The sequence below is a fragment of the Oncorhynchus gorbuscha genome, linkage group LG08 (genome assembly GCF_021184085.1).
Source record: "Oncorhynchus gorbuscha isolate QuinsamMale2020 ecotype Even-year linkage group LG08, OgorEven_v1.0, whole genome shotgun sequence".
In the NCBI taxonomy this organism is placed as follows: Eukaryota; Metazoa; Chordata; class Actinopteri; order Salmoniformes; family Salmonidae; genus Oncorhynchus; species Oncorhynchus gorbuscha.
In genome coordinates, this window is record NC_060180.1 from 56,062,866 (window position 1) to 56,081,297 (window position 18,432).

The 18,432-nt window shown below is 40.6% G+C and overlaps 1 protein-coding gene across 4 annotated transcripts; it reads left to right on the forward strand.

Moving 5' to 3' along the window:
• Positions 1-774: 774 nt before the first annotated feature.
• Positions 775-18,069, forward strand: LOC124041862 (kinesin-like protein KIF2C). Of its 4 annotated transcripts, none has more exons than XM_046359942.1 (22): positions 775-1,100; positions 1,916-2,010; positions 2,308-2,391; positions 2,512-2,560; positions 2,888-2,920; positions 5,235-5,363; positions 5,608-5,700; positions 5,900-6,012; positions 9,273-9,368; positions 9,464-9,518; positions 9,613-9,775; positions 9,956-10,046; positions 10,132-10,195; positions 10,435-10,526; positions 10,725-10,867; positions 11,248-11,452; positions 12,484-12,594; positions 14,185-14,252; positions 14,342-14,435; positions 15,256-15,339; positions 17,474-17,567; positions 17,697-18,069. In XM_046359942.1, the coding sequence occupies exons 1-22, from the start codon at positions 1,040-1,042 to the stop codon at positions 17,771-17,773; spliced, it is 2,094 nt and encodes a 697-aa protein (XP_046215898.1). In that variant the 5' UTR covers positions 775-1,039; the 3' UTR covers positions 17,774-18,069. The 4 variants fall into 4 exon arrangements, with proteins under 4 accessions (XP_046215898.1, XP_046215899.1, XP_046215900.1 ...); XM_046359943.1 differs by having other exon boundaries at positions 778-1,100; positions 5,912-6,012; XM_046359944.1 differs by lacking the exon at positions 2,888-2,920 and having other exon boundaries at positions 780-1,100.
• The last annotated feature ends 363 nt before the right edge of the window (positions 18,070-18,432 follow it).

An 18,432-nucleotide genomic window follows, 5' to 3' on the forward strand; every position in this document is an offset into this window, starting at 1 on the left:
TCCTAAAATCTCATACGAAATTGGGCGGTGTTTTTATGTTATGTTGAATGCTGATGAATCATTACATGATCTTCCAAGACTGATTCAAATTAAACCAAATTGTATTTGTCACACGCGCGAATACAACAGTGGATCTTACCGTGAAATGCTTATGTACAAGCCCTTGAATATAACTTAACTAAACGAGCACAATGCACCATTGTGAGAGGTGGCGGATAACAATGTATACATTCATTGGTCATTTCAGAGGTTAAAAAAAACATGCCATGTAGGTTGGCCGGCAGCTCGATGTTCCAAGGTGGTAGCTAGCTACTGCCACACTGTGGTTATGCATGTCATTGCATCATGCACCCGTATTTAAAATGGGAAATGCAAGCAAAATGTTAAAATCGACATTAGTTCAAGTGAATGGTTTCTATTAAAGGTTAAAAAAAGACTACCACATACTTATTCAAATGGATACGACACCTGCAATAATGAAATGTGTTTTCCTCTATTTGTTTCTATGGCTAGAAGGGATACAGATTTGGTCAAATTAAAGTCAAACGTTTTAGTTTTTTGCATTTTAGCTAACCTTAATCTAATCATCTCATCCTGCTATGTTATTTATCCTAACCTGACAGTGCTGCGTAAATTCTCCTGACCTGCTACGAAAATTCAAATCTGACATTAATTTGACAAAAACTGGAGTCCTAGCCACGACGACGTTCACGTTACAACTGTGTTGCCAATCTTGCCGAGCCATCTTGTCACAAGAGTACCACAAAGGAAATACGTCCTAGACTTTGCGTGTTTTCCTATATGATTTTACTAATGTGCATATGACATGGGTGTCTTTTTAAAGTTTTATGTTTACTTGTTTTTCAAATTGTCGAATTAGATAAACCATCCTAAAACTAAACATCCTTGCCCACGACCAATGAGCATCGCCTTTTTCCTACTTCTTCCGCTGACGTGAGACGACTTTCAAATCTTTTGGCGGTTGACTGGCGTTTGCTAATTTTTCTACATTATTCAACTGTTTACACGACGAATTAACATGGACTCAGCTATTGCAAACCTTCTTGTTGGGTTTCCAGTCAACATCCAAAGAAGCGACGGTAAGCTGTGTAGCTAACTTTTTTTTATTACAACGCTACCTTTTTATTTGACTAGGAAATGTATATTGAGACCTAACGTTGGCTTGGTTTCTTTTTCAAATGTGCCCTGCAATACAACACGTTACGTTAAGGTGGTTAGCTAGCGTTAGTAAGTTAGATTCGCCTCCCACATGATTTCGCTTCTTAGTTAGCAAACATTAACGTAGGTTATGCATTTGGCTGTTATTTGTTATATTAGCTACAGTAGCTAACATTTCTGTTGTTGCGTAAGTCAGTTACTGTACAGGTGAATGAGTTGAACTCCGCTAACGTTAACGCGTTAGCCGAATTTACCTAACACAACGTTAACTGCGAATAGCTAACGTCGGTACCTGTGTGGTTGTTGATTTACAGTAACTAGCTAATAGTCTCATTATTCCAGGTACCTACTGACTTTAAATAGTTAGCTATTGTAGTTACAAAGAAACAAGATGGCTAAATACTTTAGTAAATTTTGCTAGGTACAGTATTTGACTTAGCTAACGTTAGTTGGATAGGATAATGACGCCATCCGTTGATTTGTTTGTTTTAATAGTATAACGTTAGTTAGCTGACGTTACCCTTTTGTAGAAATGGGTGACTACTGTTACAGTGAGGTAGCTAACGCTGGTCCAGGCAGGGCATTGTACTTTGATTAACTGACTAAACTCTACGGTGAAGGAAGTTTCTAATGAACTCCACTAACTTCTTCCCCCGTGTAGTTTAGTCGGCTAGGCATTGGTGTGAACTTGCTAACAGGTGGTGTAATGTGACTGATGGCTGAATGTGTTTTATAGGGCGAGTGCATACTGCAAACATCAAAACGGTTGATTCCACAACATCTATTGTAAAGGTTGAATGGTTTGAGAAATCTGTATGCAGGGGAAAGGAGGTAAGTGGTTCAAGAGTGCCTTGCCTATGTTACAGAGAACAATAAACTTAAAGTGCTTTTAATCTTGACTGATGCATTTTTGGGACCATATCAAAAGTGGACTAATGAACAAAATACTAACATGTTTCTTTGAGTGAAATATCCCCTTTTATACTAGTTTGAGTGACATGAAATACGTTTGGATTCATGTAAGAGCTCTGGAAGACAATAAATAGTTGGATCTAGCTATGCTATGTGCTGCAACTTTTTAAATAAACTGATGTTTGTTGACATACTGCTGCTATTCCTGTCATTTAGCTCGAAATGAATGAATTATGGTCCCTGAATGAAGCGCTTTTTGAGCACATGAAATCCGCTACTACACCTGCTCCCCCAGAGAAGGTAAGCATACTCTAGGGGTGGGCCTAAGAGTTTGAGGTTCAAAGTGTATTACATTTGAAAGTTGATGGTCCTAAAGTCAGGAACAATGTTGCTTACGTGTGTGATTTTTATTTTGTCCAGAAATATGAAAGCCGTCTCCGTTCATCCAGGATCCCTGCTCCTTCCAATCGTAAGTGACTTAACTTCTCAAGACAAGTTAGAGCACATTTTTTTTGTGGAGGGGGGGTAGAAAATACTGTGGATTCAGCAAAAAAATAGTTTAGTTTATGAAAATCTGTTAATTTAGGAAATCTGTTCAAGTATTGCCATGAATAAAAAAATATGTGATTGTGTTATCAAGGTATGAAATTATTGTTATTTTCAAATATATTTTTGGTTTTTAGTTGCGGACAATTTGCAGTGAACTAATCACTGTAATTATGTTCCGGCACCCCATCATTCGCCCTGACAAAAATCATGGTGAAAGATGGTTAATTATGGATATTTCCTTTATAAGGTTCTGCTCAAGTGGGTCCTCCTGAGAAGACAGGTTTGCATGCAATGCATGTTCCTCTAACCAAATCATATGCTAAATTGCTTTATGAGATGGAATCCCATATAGGGCTGTTTTCCCAGTTATACCTTGATTTGAAGATAAAATCACATATTGGCCTGTATCTTCAGGTGCATAATAACTATTTAATCAATGGTGCACAATACATTTACACACTTTGTGTTTAGCGGAACTGCCCTTGTAGTGGGACAGTACGTAATCTGTACATAAATAATTGAACTATTTGGTATGTGATGGCTACCAATCATGTACAGAGAAGACCTATACCATACTGTTTACAACTATAATTCCATTTTGTGACAATGGGTTCCAAAATGTCTTTGTTCAGTATTATATCAGCCTACTGTGGTTGAAACTATATAGACATACACTGAGTATACAAAACATAAAGAACAGCTTCATGAGACTTACCAGGTGAAAGCTATGATGCCTTATTGATGTCACCTGTTAAATCCACTTCAATCAGTGTAGATGAAGGGGAGGAGACCAGTTAAAGAAGGATTTCTAAGCTTTGATATAATTGAGACATGGATTGTGCATGTGTGCCATTCAGAGGGCGAATGGGCAAGACGGAAGATTTAAGTGCCTTTGAATTGGGTATGGTAATAGGTGCCAGGCGCCCCAGTTTGTGTCAAGAACTGCAACACTGCTGGGTTTTTCAAGAATGGTCCACCACCCGAAGGGTATCCAGCCAACTTGACACAACTGTGGGAAGCATTGGAGTCAACATGGGACAGCATCCCTGCGGAATGCTTTCAACACCTTGTAGAGTCCATGCCCCAATGAATTGAGGCTGTTCTGAGGGCAACAGGTGGGGGTGCAACTTAATATTAGGAAGGTGTTCCTGATGTTTGGTATACTCAGTGTTTTGTACTGTAAAGTGACCCTAAGCAGTTTTGTTAAGGGTACTAGCACTCTTTCTAGTTCAATGCATTCCACAGAGGGCCGAGTCTGCCGGTTTTTACCTTTCAATTAAGACCTCGACCACCAGGTGAGGTTGTTTTAGGATCCCCATTGTAAGAGTAGCTGCTGCTTTCGCAACGTGTCCGCATGAAATATGACTTAATAAGAACATTATTAGACAAGAACAGCTCAAGTACAGAACTACATACATGTAAAAATGGCACACATTGTCTACATATCCATACCTACACACTATCTAAGGGGAGAGGCATTGTGCCATGAGGTATTTTGTAAATTTATAAACCAGGTTTGCTGTTCATTTGAGCAATATGAGATGGGAGTTCCCTGCAATAATGTCTCTGTGGAATACTGTACGCTTTCTTGAATTTGTTCTGGATTTGGGGACTGAAAAGACTCCTGGTGGTATGTCTGGTGGGGTAAGTGTGTGCCAGAGCTGTGTATAAGTTCCCTGGAAACAATTTTGAATTTTCCACGTTTCTTATATAAAGAAGTGATGCAGTCACACTCCAACTCCAAGGCCAAGAGAAACTGGCCTGCATAGTATTTATATTAGCCTTCTGATTACAATGAAGAGCAAGACGTGCCACTGTTCTGGGATAGCTGCAGCTTAACTAGGTATTTTCTTTTCACCACATGACTGGACAATAATCAAGATAAGACAACTAGAGCCTGCAGGACTTGCTTTTTGAATTGTGTCAAAGTTGAGACCTCTCCACATCTTTACAACCATTGAATGTATATATTTTGACCATGACAGTTTAAAAGGTAACACAGTCATTTGAAAATAAAACACAAAGTAATTGACATGGCATTCCTGATTCGCCCAGCTAAAATTGAACACATTGAGAATTAGTAGTGGAAAAGGAGCTGGCCAGCTGTTTACTAGGCCTACATTGAAATCGTGATATTTATATGGTGTATTGTCTAGTGCAGTGGTGGGAAAAGTACTCAATCGTCATACTTGAGTAAAAGTAAAGATACCTTTTAAGGAGCTGACTTTGTTTCTCTTTTTTTTCCTTCAATTTTTGCCTAAAATTACATACCCAAATCTTAAGACAATTTTTCTGTTCTGCTCGGCAGTCAAAATGTAAACAAGTGCCTTTGGTTGTCTGGGATGTTGTACGGAGTAAAATGTACATTTTCTTTGGCAATTTTGTGAAGTAAAAGTTGTCAAAAATATAAATGGTAAAGTACAGATGCCCCAAAAACTACTTTAGTACTTTCAAGTATTTTTACTCAAGTACTTTACACAACTGGCCTAGTGTTGGGATCAGAAGAATGACGAACGAGTTATTAATCATACAAAAGACTACTCAATACAACTGTAGTCGTTAAGGTGTTAGGCTAACTATACTCTTCTACTCAGTTCCACTTCCTAGAAAGTCCATACGGCAGACATGCTTGTTCCGGGCCCCTGCTCCAGTCTCTGAACCTGCTAAGACTAAACAAGACTTCCTGTCTTCAGAGTATCCACCCTCTGTCCTCAAAGCTTCTGGTGGGGGTTGCTTCTCATTTTGTGCTTTCTGATTTCTTGCCTATCCCTTATATGCTGCCCCCAGATCTGTTTGTGCTCTTGCCAACTCCATTGCTGTCATTGTTTAGTGACAGGGAGTTGGCATGACACAAACCGACTGGCGCTCAGGCTATATTTCTTAATTTCATTCAAATAATGAATTCCATTACACTCAAATTTTTCACCCTCTGTGTCTTCTTGATATTCAATATACTTCATTTTCCAGGTGTGCCCAACCGAGTGGGGAAGAGGAACGATCAGAGACAGACTGTTGTCCTGCCGCCAGTCAACGAGACCAAGGGTGTCTTAGTCACCTCAAGTGAGCTTTAGGAACTTTGAGTCACATCACTGTTTATCGCTCTGGACATATATTCATAAATCGTCTTAGAGGAGTGCTTATCTATGATTAGTTTTGCCTTAGAGATCACAATTAAAACTACATTAAATTGCCTGGGGGGCATGATTGTAGACTCTGATGCCCTGCTATCTTCGTGAGCATCATTCATCACATTTGATAGCTTCTCTTTCAGACAAACGGAGATCTGTCGTACCCACAGACATGAGCAAACCAGTGAACAAAAGATTGTCCCATGCATTCAAGAGTTCTGACATGGTGCCCAAGAAGGGAAAGGTATGAGATATTGTATAATGTTTACATGGTACTATTGTCCTGTGGAAATTAGCTTTTGTGAAGATGCAGACCTGTAGGTCTATAGCTGACTTACCGTCAATTCCCCCAATTAAGTTCTATTGGAGATTCACCGACATTACATTTTTTTACTGATATCTGAAACTTTTTTTGACAAAAAAACAGATACAGATTATTTTTATATATATATTTTTTTTTAATAACAAAAATTAGTGGCTTTTTAAGCATTCTAGTACCGTTAGAGTTAAAACACACGCACATGGACACGGGAGGTCTAAGGCACTGCATCTTAGTGCAAGAGGCGTCACTACAGTCCCTGGTTCGAATCCAGGCTGTATCACATCCGGCCATGATTGGCCCAGTGTCCTCCGTAAATAAGAATTTGTTATTAACTGACTTGCCTAGTTAAATAAAGGTTACACACACACCACACTGACCAAAATGTTATTTTGTTGGCATTTACATATGTCCACATTACCAGTAAAACATAATCAAAACCTATTTTTTATTTTCTTGCTGTGCTGTTTCATTGTTCAGTCGTTTCATTCTCACATTCTCAACCAACAACGTCTTGTCCAGAATATGACTGCACATCACATATTAATTTAAGATTCTACAATTGGACATTGTGTTTAGCCTTCTAAATAAAAGTATGTCAGACAGTGATGCAAAATTAATACAAGTATAATTGAATAAATCATGCTAAACGAGGTTGGAATGTTGTATAAAATCAACAAAAGATCAATTGTTAATTTGACAAATCTGAAATCACGCTGGATGTATTATACTTTGGAATTGCATTGGGGGCATACTTATTTCACTGTACAGCCTTATATATGGATTGTGGATCAATGACATTTAAAATATATATATATATATTTGGCGAGTCAGTTAAGCACTAATTCTTATTTACGGTGACGGCCTAGGAACAGTGGGTTAAATGCCTTGTTCAGGGGCAGCACGACAGTTCTTTACGGTTACTGGCACAACGCTCTAACCACTAGACCGCCTGCCGCCCACTGGGGTATTATACTTTTGAATTGTATTGGGGGCATTCTTACTGTACAGCCTTACCTATGGATTGCGGATCATTGACATGGTATCAGTCTACTCAGTGACACCCAGAGAACATTAGCATCGTAGCTCTTATTGCGGGACTCTGAAACAACTGTGAATGGAGACACATTTATTATCAACCTATGTGTATTGAACACTATTCCAGAGAGACTGATACCCCATTTCATTGCTTCACATTCAAACCTGGTTTAACATTATCTAGTCTAAATATGGCATGATTCCACTAATTGTAACCTTCTGCATCACTTTCAAATTGGTTACTTTTTTATTTTGAAGGCAAACCGCAAACTACACTTGTGCTTAATCCTTATTGTGGCTAGCTACACAATACGGTCTGTTTGAGCCTCACTGGGTTAAGTAGCTGGCTAGCTATATATTTTTATGAACTGAAGTTCAATTTCAATAGGCAAACAACAAGTGGCTACCTAGCTAATACTTACTCACAAGGATTCCTAAATCATTGCTAAGAATAATGAAAATGACTGCAGTTTCTAATGGTCATTGTTTGCAGGCTGGTTGTATTGGTGCTAGCTAGATACCAAGCTAAAGCTAGCTAGCTACCCCAGAAGTTGTGGTCGAGCAAATAATGCTTTATTACCAACAGTGTTGTAAACGCATCATTTGTGGCCAGTATTTGCTTGTTTGCAGGCTTTCTTTGTACAGCTTTGACAGTGCTACTGATAGTAGTGGTGGCGCTTGGCTTGCTCGTGCAAATTCAGAACAATAATAGAACTGTTATTTGACGTGTATATTTTTGACACACAAAGACCCAAACGGCATTCCATATGGCGTGAAGCTAATAGCAGTGACTCTATTACTGTGCTCAGGTGAGACAACATCTGGAATAATAGCACACTTGGTAGTCGAATCAATTTTTATTTGTCACATACACATGGTTAGCAGATGTTAATGCGAGTGTAGCGAAATGCTTGTGCTTCTAGTTCCGACAGTGCAGTAATATCTAACAGCCCCCAAAAACTACCTAATACACACATCTAAAGGGTGAATGAAAATATGTATATGGCTGGCTGAGCTGCATTAGCAAGTGCATTAGATGGTATAAAATACAGTATATACATATGATATGAGTAATTTTAAGATATGTTAAAATGATTGAAGTGGCATTGTATAAAGAAACTAGTGATCCATTTATTAAAGTGGCCAGTGATTGAGTCTCAATATGGGCGGCAGCCTCTCTGAGGTAGTGATGGCTGTTTAGCAGTCTGATGGCCTTGAGATGGAAGCTGTTCTTCAGTCTCTCGGTTACAGCTTTGATGCACCTGTACTGACCTCACCTTCTGTTGGGTTCTAGTTGTTGTCCTGGATCTTTTTTGCCTTCCTGTGACATCGGGTGCTGTGGAGGGCAGGTAGTTTGCCCCCGGTGATGCGTTGTGCAGGCCGCACAACGCGGTCTCTGGAGAGCTGGTGCAGTTGCCGTACCAGGCTGTGATACAGCCTGACAGGATGCTCTCGAATGTGCTATAAAAGTTTCAGGGTTTTGGGTGTCAAGCCAAATTTCTTCAGCCTTCTGAGGTTGAAGAGGTGCTGTTGCACGTTCTTCACCACACTGTCTGTGTGGGTGGACCATTTCAGTTTGTCTGTGACGTGTATGCCGAGGAACTTAACTTTCCACCTTCTCCCCTGCTGTTCTTTTGATGTGGATAGGGGGGTGCTCGCTCTGCTGTTTCCTGAAGTCCATAATCCTCTCCTTTTAGTTGACGTTGACCGAGAGGTTGTTTTCCTGACACCACACTCACCACCTCCCTCCTCCTAGTGTGTACCGGTGCTGGACCAGTCGCGAAAGCCAATATCACTCACGACCGAGAACGGTTGATTGTCAAGGGCAATGAATTACATTATTTTGGTTAATGGATTTTGCCTTTGAGTTGTCCCGCTTAAATGTTCTTACTCTTTCAAATGACTGTTAAACTTGACTGCTCGATGGACACATCAAACATTGTGGGCTAGGTTAGCAAAGCTGTGTAGCGCAACATTTTACGTGGCGACATTACGTCATATGCCTACATTAAATAGGTATGCACAGCTTTGACATCAGTTTTCCACATCGGTGTTAAACTAGTGAAAGCATTTACTAAAACATTTTGAAATACTACAGACCTACCAGTTTATCACTTCTCTTATACATGTAGTTCTGCTTCCTGTAGTTTGGTGACACAAACCGACCGAACAAGCAGTTTTACCAGATGATTGAAAACTTCAGAGAGACCTTGGAAGTATTTCCTTTAAGTCCATCGGATACGGTAAGATGAAGAACAAGTGTTGAAATGTGGAAGGTAATTTATAATTATTGCTTATATTAGAGAATGTATCTTAAATAATTATTTTTGGTCAACAGGTTGAAGCTCATAGAATTTGTGTGTGTGTTCGCAAGCGTCCTCTCAACAATAAAGGTATGCTTAATGAACGTTTTAACTCACTCCTTGTATCATCACCCTGCATCTTTGGTCCATTCTAATGTTCAGTGTTTATGTGTGATATTCTTAGAGGTGACCAAGAAAGAAATTGATGTGGTGACTATCCCTGGAAATGGAACGCTGCTTGTTCATGAACCCAAGCAGAAAGTGGACCTGACCAAATACCTGGACAACCAGGTCTTCCATTTTGACTACTCCTTTGATGAGTCATCCACCAATGACTTAGTGTACAGGTATTCACTTTTTGTTTTCTAAACAATATTATCTTCAGTTTATTTTACAATTATTTGCCGAATTCAAAATGTTCTGTTCAAATACTGTTTGCGTGCATGTTCTCTTTATGAAGTTTGTTGGGTGTGTCAACATTACTTGTTTTTGCAAGACAATCACATACTTGTATTTCTTAATGATAGGTTTACCGCCAAGCCTCTTGTCCAGACCATCTTTGATGGAGGAATGGCAACTTGTTTTGCTTACGGCCAAACTGGAAGTGGTAAAACTCACGTAAGTCTTTGCCTTTACCTGTCAGGTTGACACTATAGCAGTTTTCTCTCATGAAAAATTTCTACCCATCTTTTACCCTATTCAGACAATGGGAGGAGACTTTTCAGGGAAGAGCCAGAACAGTTCCAAAGGGATCTATGCCTTGGCAGGTAAATTATTGATATTTTCTATCAGCATCAACATTACAATATTGGCTTAGTTATCCTTTTTGATTGTTTTCTGGAAATATTTTGATAGATATTTTTGAGGTCACTACTAAAGAATAGATCTTTCCACCTCACATTTTAGAATTTATGTATGTAAATGTTATACATGACCTTTACTTAGACCATACTTCCATGATGTCTTAGTGTCTTGTAACTCCTTGTTCCTCTTACTTGTTGCTTAGCTCAGGATGTGTTCACCCTTCTGAAGCAGAGGAGATATTCCAGTCAGGACCTGTGCCCCTATGTGACCTTTTTTGAGATCTACAATGGCAAGGTGAGAAGGAAGTGCTCGTAGTGCTCCTCAAGCAGCTTGGGGATTTGATTTTGTTGTTGGTGGAGAATCCATCATGATTAGAACAAAAGTTTAGACTAATTTTAGGTATGACTAAGGCTGTGTATCCCAAATGGCAACCTATATAGTGAACTACTTTTGACCAAAGCACTAATAACACACTTGGCTTCGCATATGCAGGTGTTTGATCTGCTGAACAAGAAGGCCACGCTGCGAGTGCTAGAGGATGAGAAACAACAGGTCCAGGTGGTCGGCCTGCAGGAGATGTACGTGTCGTGTGCGGAAGACGTCATCAAGATGATTGAGATGGGCAGTGCTTGCAGGTACATATGTTGTTTTGACTCCACCCGGAGTGTGTTCAGTGAGGTGAAACATTCAAAATGTTAGATATACATGGAATGAATGGAGCTGACAGGATTCCCTATTCTTCTTGACGCACAATCATATCTTGTCAACACTGCACATTTCCACCTGAATGTTCTGGAACATTGCGCCCTCCTGAACAGACCCCTGGTTTTCCCTCGCCCTGTCTAGCATGCGTGTTGTCTTCTGTTCCTGTTTTGTAGTTTGACAAATATGAATATCTCATCCAACTTTAGCATACTAAAGCCCTATAGAGTCCTTCAGGATGCAACTTGTTTTAAAATGTAAGCAACTGAAGTAGTGATTTATTTGTGACGATGATTTGCTGCATCTTTCGCAGGACGTCCGGCCAGACGTCCGCCAACGCCAACTCGTCTCGCTCCCACGCCATCCTGCAGGTGATCCTGCGGAGGAGGAACCAGCTGCACGGGAAGTTCTCCCTGGTGGACCTGGCGGGGAACGAGAGGGGCACAGACGTCAACAGCAACGACAGACAGACCCTGGCAGAGACGGCCGAGATCAACCGCAGCCTGCTGGCTCTCAAGGTGAATACAACTACTCTCTACTATTACAACTACTGGCCCACTGTCCTATTTTTCAACTCTTTAGAAATCTTTTTACCTGGGGTGTATTCATTCGTGTACACACCGTAGCAAAATGTTTGAAACAGAAAATGGGAGCAGGTGTTTCTAATTGGACATGTTCAGTTAGTCCCTCTGTTGCAGTCTGTTTTCTTCTGTTTTGTGCCTAGTGAATATGATCATTATAGCAGGTAAGAACCACCTGTATATACAGCAAAAGCCCTCATAAATGTGTAGGTAATGTCAAGATTATTCATGTAACTATCTTGTGACGTCAACTTTTTTTTGTATGATTTGAGAATATACACTGAGCAGCTTATTCTGCAAGGGGTTTCTTTCTAAATGTAACTTAAGTTTAGAGCTGTGAGCTGCACAGCCAGCTCACAGCCAGGGCTTTCCAAACCTTTTGGGCCCGCAACCCCATTTTATTTATATCTCAATCAATGAATGTATATTAATAAAGAAAGTAATCCATGTTTACTTTTTTTAGTTGGGGCTATTATTCTATTACAAATCAGTCTGACAGTACTTTTGACAGTACTTCAATCTGAAGGAGGTATGGTTTGAAGTGACTGAAATGCATCAGAAAGGTATTGGGATTGTCAGGCATAATGTGTAGAAAATATATATATATATATTTTTTTTTACCTTGTCTGATTTAGTGCCTGGTCTTGTCCACTCTGTTCTAATGAATCCTTTGGGTTGTGGGCATTGTGGAAGGAAAAAGCAGACTCCTACGTGTTCCTGAGAGTCGTGTCTTTCAGTGGTGGCGGTCATAATACTTTGTAGTTTAAGCGGTTCAAAGGATAGAGCCACATTTTGTAGGCTGCAAATCACTCTGTTTATTACAACTGCATCTAGTGGCTACCAGAGGTTACTGATGTAACCCTGGTTCTATGGACAAAGCTTTATTTTATTTTCTCTTGTGGGGGGTTGCGACCCCTAGTTTGCAAAATGCTGGTTTAAACCCTACTTTCTCCCTCCTCTCCCTGTAGGAATGTATTCGCTCCTTGGGGATGGACAGCCAACACATACCCTTCAGGATGAGCAAGCTGACACAGGTGCTCCGAGACTCCTTCATCGGAGAGAACTCCAGGACATGCATGGTAAAGGCTTGGTGACTCCTCTTTGGGCTTTAGCTCTAGAGGCACAGTCTTAAAAATGGCTTATTAACTACTGATGTAGCTATGGTTATGGGGGGCAGGAGGAGAACGTGGAGCAGGTAGCGGACTAGTGGTGTCTATTCACAGCCGTCTCATCTGGGGGTACAAGCTATTGGCCAGTCTTACACATTTTGCCATGATGTTCCTATACTGTCTGCATCTAAGTGATGGGAACAGGCTGTTGCTGGTGTCCCTGATTTATCTTTTTGCCCCCCCCCCCCCATGGTGTTGCAGGTGTCCCAAGGGTGCGTTCGGTTGAGCATAGCACCCTCTAGGACCTTGCAGTCCGTACCAGTGTGATGCAGCCCGACAGTATGCTCTCTGGTGCTCCTGTAGAACACTGCGAGGGCCCATGGAGACAGGCCACATTTTTTTTCAGCATCCTGAGATTGTAGAGTCTTTCCTTCACCACGGTGTCTGTGGTTTGACCATTTCAGCTTCTCAGGTGTCAAGTTCCTCGGTGTATACATTTTTGACAGACTCCATGGTGGCTCCATTGATGAGGAAGGGGGCGTGCCTAGCCTTGTTTCTCTTGTCCACATTCGACTCCTGTTTATTTTTCTGATGTTGAGATATTGTTTACCTGGCACCACGCTGTCAGAGTACTCACATCCTCCCTGTAGGCAGTCTTGTCGCTGTTGGTAATCAGGCCTACTACTGTCATGTCGTCAGAAAACTTGATGGAGTTGGAACTGTGTGAGGCCACTCAGTCGTGAGGGGACTGAGGTCGCACCTTGTGGCACCCCCGTGTTAAGGATCAGTGTCGAAGAGAGAATGTTGACTACCTTCACCACCTGGGAGTGGTACGTCAGGAAGTCCAGGACCCAGTTGCATAGGTAGGAGTTATGTCTCAGGGCTGTGAGCGTTGGTAAACTTGAGAGGGCACTATGGTATTGAATGCCGAGCTGTAGTCAATGAACAGAATCCTGCAGTGTGCAGTGCAATGGCATTTGCATTGTCAGTGACTCTGTCAGGTGGTTGGCGTATTGGGGAGGGAAGAGGTGACGTGGTCTTTTTATCTAGTGTCTTGAAGCACTTCATGATGGAAGTGAGTGCTACGCGTTGCTAGTCATTCAGTTACTTTCCCTTTCTTGGGCACGGGGATGATAGTGGACGTCTTGAAGCAGGTGGGGATAGCGGCCCGAGTTGGAGAGATTGAAAAGGCCCGAAAACACAACAGCCAGCTAGTCTGAAAATGCTCTTGAGGGTGTGGATAGGGATGCTGGCAGCCTTGCGAGGGTTAACGCTGAATGACTTACACATCCTCTGTGGAGACCGTAAATATGTAGCCCTTGTTGTCCTCAGGCACTCTCCTTGTCGTCTTAGTCATCATTGTGCTGAAAGCTTGGGGAAACGGGTGTTTTGCTCGTCCGGTAGGGTGGCTTTGGTGTCCGTGACGTAGCTGGCTTTCTTTTTGTAGTCTGTGATCGTTAGGAGCCCCTGCCACATACGACTCGTGTCCGACCCGCTGAATCGCTCCTCCACTTTGTTCCTGTAACTTAATATCGGCTATAATGTTTTCTTATGTTCCAGATTGCTATGGTGTCTCCTGGAATGGCCTCATGCGATTACACTCTAAACACACTACGCTATGCAGACAGGTACACTCAAACCCATGAATGGATAGTAAGTATCTTGTTATTGATTTTCAGTGGTAAATGTTTCTTATGTATTTTGTTCCTTGTCATAGAGCAAAGGAACTGAATGGGACATCCAGGGTGAATGATGCTGATCTTCCCAAGAAGATTGATGAGATGGAAGTGGAGACCAGCTCATCAGAGGAGGTAAGATTAAAATCCTTTGGCGAGGATGCTTTGTAATGTTTCTTTAAAAAAAAATGTATTACTACTAAGTAGTAATGTTGTATATTGTTTTCATTTTAATATTTTTTTGTGAAAAATATCAAAGATGAGAACTGTTCACCTGCTCCTTTAAGGTTGGGAGGTTACCATGCTTAGTCATGTTTGTGCCTGTGAGATTGTCTGATTAGGAGCAGCGTTGTCTTATCTTCCCTAGCAGTTGAAACTCTCATTGAAAAACAACCTCGCTTGTGAACAAAACAATTTAAATAGCCAGGAAACACAATACAAAGTCTCAGTTCAGTAGACTTTAATTTCAAGTAAGTTTTCAGCTTTTATGCCTCTGCGCAGCTCTTAACATGCTCACGGCCCCCAGGCAGTGTTGCAGTGCAAGGTGGGATAGGCTATAGGATTTTGACTTTATGATTTTATTTGATCAGCTATGACACAAACGGCAGAAACTTTGAATGCAGCTACGGCAGCATTTATTTGACTATAATTGTAATCCTACTTAACTGTTTTTATTCACAAAAGCGAGTGAAGTGCTCACACAGTAGAGCCCTGACCACCTTACCCACCAATGCCAAATTTTACCTGCACTTTGCAGTGGCGTTTGTTAATTTTAGACCCTGACTAGGAAGTGGGGTGCAATTTCAGATGCATCCCGTTTAGTTGCTTGTCACAAAAAAATGTACTTTTTAAAGAGATGATACTAGATACTTCCTTTTCTTCAGTCTGACATAGTATCAAGTGGACATTAGACAGTGATGTGTTCAAGAATATTAACTCCCAGTCATGTTTGCAGGACTCCATTGTGCCCATGACCGACATGTATGAGGCCGTCTCCCAGGTGTCTGAGCTGGAGGAGTTAGTGCATGAGGAGTTGACGGTATACCTATCTTTTTTTTCTCACCTCGTCTTTAAAGGGAAATTACACAATTGTTCTACTTCATATTCATAATCTCCAGCACCACGCCAACATCAAAGTATGTGAAAATGGTGCATTTCTATGTTTTGTAGTAAAAAAAAAAATCCAATGTCATCACTGGTGTGCATCGTGTGATTTTAACCAATTGAGAGTAGGTATTGTTGGGTGTCTGAGCTGTGTGCTAGTAGTTTAAACAGACAGCTCGGTACATTCAGCGTGTCAACACCTCTTACAAAAACAAGTTGTGATAAAGTCAATCTCTCTTCCACTTTGAGCCATGAGAGATTGACATGCATGTCATTAATGTTAGCTCTCTGTGTAATTTAAGGGCCAGCTATGCTACCAAGTTCTGAGCCAACTGCAATTTTCCCAAGTCCCTCTTTGTGGCACCTGGCACCACACGACTGAACAGTAGTCCAGGTGCTACAAAACTAGGGCCTGTAGGACCTGCCTTTTTGAAAGTGTCGTTAAGGCAGAGCAGTGCTTTATTATGGACAGACTTCTTCCCATCTTAATTACTGTTGTATCAATATGTTTTGACTAGGACAGTTTACAATCCAGGGTTACTCCAAGCAGTGTAGTCAACTCAACTTTCTCCATTTCCACATGATTTTTAGTTTTGGAAATATTTAGGACTATCTTATTCCTTGCTACCCATTCTGAAACTAACTGCAGCTCTTTAAGTGTTGCAGTCATTTCAGTTGCTGTAGTAGCTGACGCGTTTAGTGTTGAGTCATTCACATGTGTACATACACTGGCTTTACTCGTTAGTTAAGATTGAAACATTAAGGGGCCTAAACAGCTAAGGGGCCTAAACAGCTACCCTGGAGATTTCCTGATTTATGTTTGAGACTTCCCTTAAAGAACACCCTCTGTGTTCTGTTAGACAAGTAACTCTTTATCCACATTATAGCAGGGGATGTAAAGCCATAACACACATGTTTTTCCAGCAGCAGACTATGATCAGTAATGTCAAAAGCTGCACTGAAGCCAATCAGTCATTTGTGTAAGTACTGTGCTTGTTGAATGTCCTTCCCTATACGCGTGCTGAAAGTCTGTCAATTGGTTACTGTGAAATAGCATTGTATCTGGTCAAAGGGTTAGTAACTGGCTGATTGGTCATCTATTTGAGCCAGTAAAGGGGGGCTTTTACTATTCTTGGGTAGGGGAATGACTTTTGCTTCCCTCCAGGCTTGAGGGCAAACACTTTGTAATAGGCTTAAATTGAAGATGTGGCAATATCATCCTCTATCCTCAGTAATTTTTCATCCAGTGAGTTTTGTGACCAATGGGCCATTTGATTCAATGAATGATGGAATGGAGTTTGCCTTTAAAAAAAATGAATGTCATTCTAAGGTGCTCCAAAGCTTTTTACTATCATTCTTCTACATAATTTATTTTTGCTTCATAGTATAGTTTTTTATTTAGTTACATGATTTCTTAATTTGCAGTACATTTTCCAATCAGTTGGGCTGTCAGTTATTTGCCATACCTTTTGCCTCATCCCTCTCAACTATACAGTTTTTAAAAAATTCCTCATCAATCGATTTAACAGATTTCAGACATTTTCTTAATGGGTGCGTGCTTATTAGTAACTGGAATCGGCAATTTCATAAATGTCAAGTTCAGTGTCTGGTTGCTTCTCATTACACACCACAGACCAGCAAATATTCTTTACATCTACATATGAATCACAACAACTTCTTGTATGACCTCTTATACACTACATTAGGCATAACCTTTGGAACTTTGGTTTTCCTAGATATGGCTACTATATTGTGATCACTACATCCACGGATTTGGATACTGCTTTAAAGCAAATTGCTGCAGCGTTAGTAAAGATGTGATCAATACATGTTGATTTCATTCCTGTTGTTTTTAAATACCCTGTTAGGTTGACTGACAACCTGAACCAAGTTGCAGGCACTGGTTACAGTTTGAAGTTTTTTCTTGTGGGTGGCTTTAAACATTCTGAACCTATAACTGCACCAATTTTGACTTGAATTGAAATATAATCAAAGATTTGACACATCAATTGACTTTGTAGTGCATGAGTAAGTTGCAGATGTCTTTTGTTTTCTTATTTGTTGTCCAGAGGGCCAGTGATTTTCTCAAGCCAATGGAGATGCCATCATATGACATTGAGGCTGGGGTGACAGATATTGTGGACTACGCAAGAAAATTACTGGGTATGTGAATGTGTTGAGTAACCAGTTACTTTTCTAGTTAAATTTGCCTAACCTGATATCTAAAGCCAATGTTGATCCCAAGTGTGCCCTCTAGATGTTCTAACTTTGGCCTTGGCTTACTCTTGACAGACACAGTCCTGGCATTGCAATATGCCATTGATGGAGAGCGACTGGCAAGGATGACACCCAAATCAGGCTATTGCTGAGAGGGACAGCCCCTCCACTTGTTCACTTGGAAATATGGTGCTATTAAAAGTACCGTTGAGTTGTGAATGTTTTATCATGCAGTTACTATTGTGCAAGGGTTCAATTGGACATAAATTCATTTCCACTAACTTGAATTAAATAGCAAAATAAATAAAACATTACCTCTAACATTAAACCCACTACATACCATAGATGTCCATGAAAGAATGTTAACAATTCATGTTTTCAATGTATTTGTATACAAAATGGAAATTTGTCCAGTTTTAAAATGATTTGATTAAAGTTTTTTAATTAATTCTATTGATATGTCATCCTTAAGGTAATGTTATTTTGTTGCATTTACCAACCAAACATTTGCCTGATGCTTGTGTTCCAATATTTATTTTGTTTAAGTAGTTTAAATGTGTTTCCCTGTGTTTGTACACATGCTCTACCCCAGAGCTGCATTCTAGCCCCATGACATCAACAGAGGCAGCTGGAGGATGACCCATGCACCTCTGCCTAGCACTCAGTGCGGGGGCTTTTTGCCCCTTTTCTCCTTCTTGACCCCAAACCTCCACTATACACAAGTCCATCTTGTGTATACACACACCCTGCAAGCAAAAGTTGAAACATAACAAATCAAAGCCCTAATAAACAGCTCACACTGAACAATTTT

What these genes read in the sequence shown, in the direction of transcription:
- LOC124041862 (XM_046359942.1), top strand. Translation starts at nt 1,040, where the DNA reads ATGGACTCAGCTATTGCAAACCTTCTTGTTGGGTTTCCAGTCAACATC. An exon ending in TGGTGCCCAAGAAGGGAAAG is followed by an intron (nt 6,013 to 9,272) that starts GTATGAGATATT and finishes TGCTTCCTGTAG; the next exon opens with TTTGGTGACACAAACCGACC. An exon ending in GAGATGGGCAGTGCTTGCAG is followed by an intron (nt 10,868 to 11,247) that starts GTACATATGTTG and finishes CATCTTTCGCAG; the next exon opens with GACGTCCGGCCAGACGTCCG.